The sequence below is a fragment of the Acanthisitta chloris genome, unplaced genomic scaffold (assembly GCF_000695815.1).
Source record: "Acanthisitta chloris isolate BGI_N310 unplaced genomic scaffold, ASM69581v1 scaffold9528, whole genome shotgun sequence".
Classification (NCBI taxonomy): domain Eukaryota; kingdom Metazoa; phylum Chordata; class Aves; order Passeriformes; family Acanthisittidae; genus Acanthisitta; species Acanthisitta chloris.
The window spans coordinates 1-4,770 of record NW_008686493.1 but is presented as its reverse complement, the minus strand read 5'-3'; the positions used below and the strand labels follow the sequence as shown (position 1 = coordinate 4,770).

Sequence of the window (4,770 nt, the reverse complement as noted above, 5' to 3'; positions counted from 1 at the left end):
AGGGGAAGGAAAGCATCCACTGCCCACCCCCTGCCACCCACAGGACAAACACCAGTGCCACCCACATGGGCAGCAGGGCTCAGCCACAGCTGCCAACCTGCAGGAGAAAGGAATGGAAGTGCCAACAAGTGCCATGTTGTGTCTGCAAATGAACATTTTCACATTGGTCGGATGCCAAGCCAAGCTCATGGTGGAATTCAGGACCTTCTTTGCACTGATCCTGTGGAGTGGTTTGTTCCCCTCTTTCTTCTAAGCAGCTGCATCTTCAAAGCAGAAGCAGGGATGGATCAGCTGGTGAGGGGAGCAGGACCTTGCAGGGATGTGTCTGCAGGGCAGCTCGTGGGGCAGGCAGCAGTGTCCAACCAGAGCATGGCTGGACCCTGCGGAGCAGCCCCACAGGGCACGAAGCTCCAGCAGCAACTGGTTTGGCTCAGATGCAGAATTCCCCTCGAGGACAGCCCAACCTCTGGCACACACAGCCTTGATGCCAGCACAGCAGATCCAAGGGAAGGCAGGTGGGAGCTCCTGCACATGTGCCCAACACCAGATGACTGACTGTCGTGTCCTCTTGCCCAAGGCAAACTGGGACCAGCGATGGGAGGAGTGGGGCTGCTCACCACTATCGCGGTGTGATTCCCAAGGCCAGGATGGTGGGACACACTCAGTGCTTCCAAATGGGATTCTCCTTGCCCATCCCAGCCCTAATGACTTCCAGGCACACCCTGCAGTGCGTGTGGCTGCTGGTACCCACACGAGCTGCTGAGCAGAGCTGGATGTGAGGAGCTCAGAAAATGACTCTGTCCTCCTGTGTCCTGTCCCACCACAGGGTGCTGTTCAGGGTGCCAAAGCTGCTGTCCTCCTCCTCCTGCTCTTTAGCAAGCTCCACAAAAACCTGCAAGACATAGAAAGCACATAGAATCATAGAATCAACCAGCTCAAGAATCTTCGGGGCCAGCCCGACCATGGTTACTAGGCCATGTCACTAAGTGCCCCATCCTGTCTCATCTTGAAACCCTCCAGGAATGGTGAATCTACCCCCTCCCTGGGCAGCCCATTCCAATGCCTGATCATTCCTTCCATAAAAAAATCTCTCCCTAATATCCAACCTAACCCTTCCCTGGCAGAGCTTGAGTCTGTGTCCTCTTGTCCTGGTTGCCTGTGATGAATACCATGAGCTCCTTGCAGGAACATTCTCGGCCACAAACAGAACTCATGCTAAAAACCTCACCTGTACTGAATGTAATTCTTCATCTCTGAGTAAGAGCTTAGTATTTAAGGCTTTTTCTCCTTGCCCTTACCCTCCCACCTCATTTCTTCAAGAGCACAATGAAGAGGAAGCTGAATCAAGCAAGCTGAAGGACATTAATTGTCAGCAGTAACTAATCTAGAATAAGCAGCAGCAAGTCTCAGCTTCACCCTCCTTCCAGCCAGGAACAGCAATCCCTGTCCTTGGAATAAATCATAGCAGCTTTTCCATTAAATGCTACAAATTTATTTTGCTGCAGTCACTGCAGTTGGCATCTTGTTTTTAAAGGAGAAAATGGGAATAAAGAAGAGCAGGGAAGTGGCAGTTGTGATTCACTTGGGGAAAAAAGGGAATTCAGTTTCCCTAAAAGGCCCAGTGGCCTCAAAGTCAGGTGTGGGGCATGAGCTGCCTGCACAGGGCTCATCATCATAGAATTATGGAATGGGTTGGGTTGGAAGGGATATAAAAGATCATCTAGTTCATCCCCTGCCCTGGGCAGGGACACCTTCCACTAGCCCAGGTTGCTCCAAGCCCCATCCAACCTCCTGGCAGGGTTTCTTTCCACAGAACCTGAACTGACATACCTGTTCCAGTGTTGCCTGAGAAAAGCTGTACTCCTCGATGTTGAAAGCATGTTTCACTGTGCAAAGAATCAATGAGAGCAGATTTAGGGATACTTTAACATCTCACACAATTAGATTTAAAGCATTTTAAGCTGCTACAGGAGTTTTCATTGCACAAGCAACAGAGTCAGAGACAACAATAATAATAGGGAAATGAATTTGGAAGAGAAATGGAGAAGTGACATTGCTTGGCAAATGTGTCAGGTATGGGAGACAAAAGGATTTATCTACGTGATCTATGAAAAGGGCTTCATTACCTTCTTCCAGCTTGGAAAAAGAATGTGAAAGTGACTGTACATCTTCTTTAGGAATTTTATATGCCAAAATAGAAGCAAAACTGGAAGAAAGAAAATTACATTTAGCTTCAAGCAAAATTACCTCAAAGAAAAAATATTAAAGATGCAATTGAATGGATTTAAACTCATTTTCTAAAGGTTATTCCAGACATTTTAACTAGTCATGATCATACAAGACAAGAGATGCTGGTCCAGGTGTATCAGATCCTCCTGAGACTGTTCATGCTCTTCAACTTAGATTCAACTATTTATACTCTGCTTACTCATGAAAGATTTGCTGCCTGGAACTCCCAAATTTCTGAGCTTTTGCTTTTCAAATGAAGTCAGAGGCCACAGGATCTCCTGGAACTGTGCATCACACAGTTTCCTCAACCCAGATTCCAGAAGAAGCTGCTCTGCCCCACACATCTGCTGACAACAAACCCTCCTCCCTCCACACCTCCCACATCTGAGGGATACTCCTTGCACAATGCCTGCAGGGCCCTTTTTGGAGACTCAGCAGCAGCCACTGAGCCAGACCCTTGAGTTCATAGGGCAGAAAATCAAAGCCATTGGAGGAAAACCAACCAGACCATCCTGAAACTCTGAGGTCCCTCCAGAGAACACTCAGATATTTCTAGGTAAGGGCCAGTGGACTCTGACTCTGATTTCACCCAGTTCCCATGGGTCCTGACCGAGGAGGAAGTTGTCAGGCAACAGTTATTCACAAACTGAGTTTTGTTTCCTCCATGCTGAACATCTGCACGTGGCTCTGGGCCACCACACCCTGGCAGCTTGGGCCCTGCTGGCTCCAAACCCTTCCTCTTTTTTTTCTCCATCCTAAGCTGTGTGTAAACATTTGCTTTCCTTCCTCAGTGTCAAGGAGCTGCTGAGAAGTCAGGGCCATCTATTCCCATCAGTGCTCTGTGCAGATGTGTCAGACCTCACCTTTCCTGGCGGTTGGCATTGGGGAAGATGTGCAGGATCTGGCTCTGCAGGTACTCCAACTGCTGCTCCTCTTCTGTTTCTTTTAATTTCATTTCCAAGAAGTATCCTCTGCCAAACTTACTCTTCAGGTGTTGGACAGTACCTATACACCTACCAATTGCAGAGAGAAAAAAAATAAATAAAATGAGCTGTACATGTTACATCTCACTCAGGAACAGCCTAAGCTCCAGCAGATCCTTTTTGCAGTCTAAGATTAATTTGGCTCCAAATTTAAGGTCCAAAAAATTTCTACCTATATTTTCAATGGAATATATTGAGCTGTGCTGCTCTCCCTGTGCCAGGAGATGCTCTGGTGGTACCTGAGCTGCCCAGACACCAGGATGGCCACACGATCACAGACAGCATCTGCCTCCTCCATGTAGTGAGTGGTCAGGATTGCTGCTCTCTCCTTGTTCTTAAATGCTGCACGAATGGCTTTCCTACAAAACACAACCAAAACCAGCCCTGAATAACACATTGGGCAGGTAAGAGTCCTAGGTTAGCAGGAAAAGAGGCTTATAATGGTCAAAATCAATTCAAGCCTGAACTCCTTATATTATTTTAAAGATTGTTTTCAATTTCCAAGCTTTTCCATCTCTCAGCTATTCAGGGAGACAAAGATGAATGTGCTCTTGGCACTGAAGTTGGGATGATTCCTCCCCTCTTGTGAGACCTCACCTGGAGTACTCTGGTGGAGTGGAGCACCTCTGCCATGGAGACAGAGCTGGGGGTGTTCAGCCTGGAGAAGAGGAGGCTCTGGGGAGATCTCAGAGCCACTTCCAGTGCTTCAAGGGGCTCCAAGAATGCTGGAGAGGGACTTTGGACAAAGGTCTCAAGGGACAGGGCAAGGGGGAACAGATTTCACCTGGCAGAGGGCAGGGCTAGATGGGATATCAGGGATGAATCCTTCCCTGTGAGGCTGCTCCATCCCTGAAATTTTTCCAGGCCAGGCTGGATGGGACTTGGAGCAACTTGAGCTCATGAAAGGTGTCCCTGCTGATGGCAGGGGGTGGAACAAGATGAGCTTTATGGTCCCTCCCAACCCAAACCATTCCACAACCAGGATTCCCTGTCTATGTCTCTCCCTAGTGTTAAGACAGATAACACACACATAAAATCAGGCTAATTCCCAAGCAGGAAGGTCCCTGTGGCCTGCATGGCCCTGGTGCACTCACCACATGTGCTGCTTGGCTTTGGGATCCATCCCTGTCGACGGCTCATCCAGCAGTGTCACCCGTGGGTTGCCCAACATGCTCAGGGCAAAGCAGAGCTGGGAGGAGGGCAAAGGGGCATGGTGAGGACAGGATGGGTGCTGTGCCCCCCCTGCCACAGGTGCTCAAACAGCATCCCCATACCTTGCGTTTCAGCCCCACTCCCAACTTCTTCGTCGTCTTCTGCAGGTGATCTTTCAAATCCAGGGCACTGGCCACACTGTGGGAGGAGGAGAGCCAGGGCTGAACAGCTGAGAGGGTGATGGCTCAGCTTCCCCCTCACCACAGCATACAAACAGCCCCATTTGAAGAACTCAGTTCCAAAGATTTGTATATAAAGTATTAAAATCTGCACACAAAACCCCCTGGGCTCCATGTCCCAGAGGAGCCTGTGATGGCAACCCAGAAATACCTCCAAGCCTGGGACT

The 4,770-nt window shown here is 49.1% G+C and overlaps 1 protein-coding gene across 1 annotated transcript; it reads right to left on the bottom strand.

Annotated features, from left to right (window-relative positions):
* Positions 1-784: 784 nt before the first annotated feature.
* On the bottom strand, positions 785-4,562 carry LOC103807434 (ATP-binding cassette sub-family A member 5-like; the record flags this gene model as incomplete). The annotated part of the gene is made up of 7 exons (XM_009080160.1): positions 785-892; positions 1,831-1,886; positions 2,127-2,206; positions 3,093-3,242; positions 3,452-3,571; positions 4,307-4,401; positions 4,487-4,562. Coding segments are annotated over 7 exons (685 nt in total), but the record flags the coding sequence as incomplete, so codon positions are not given.
* Positions 4,563-4,770: the final 208 nt, after the last annotated feature.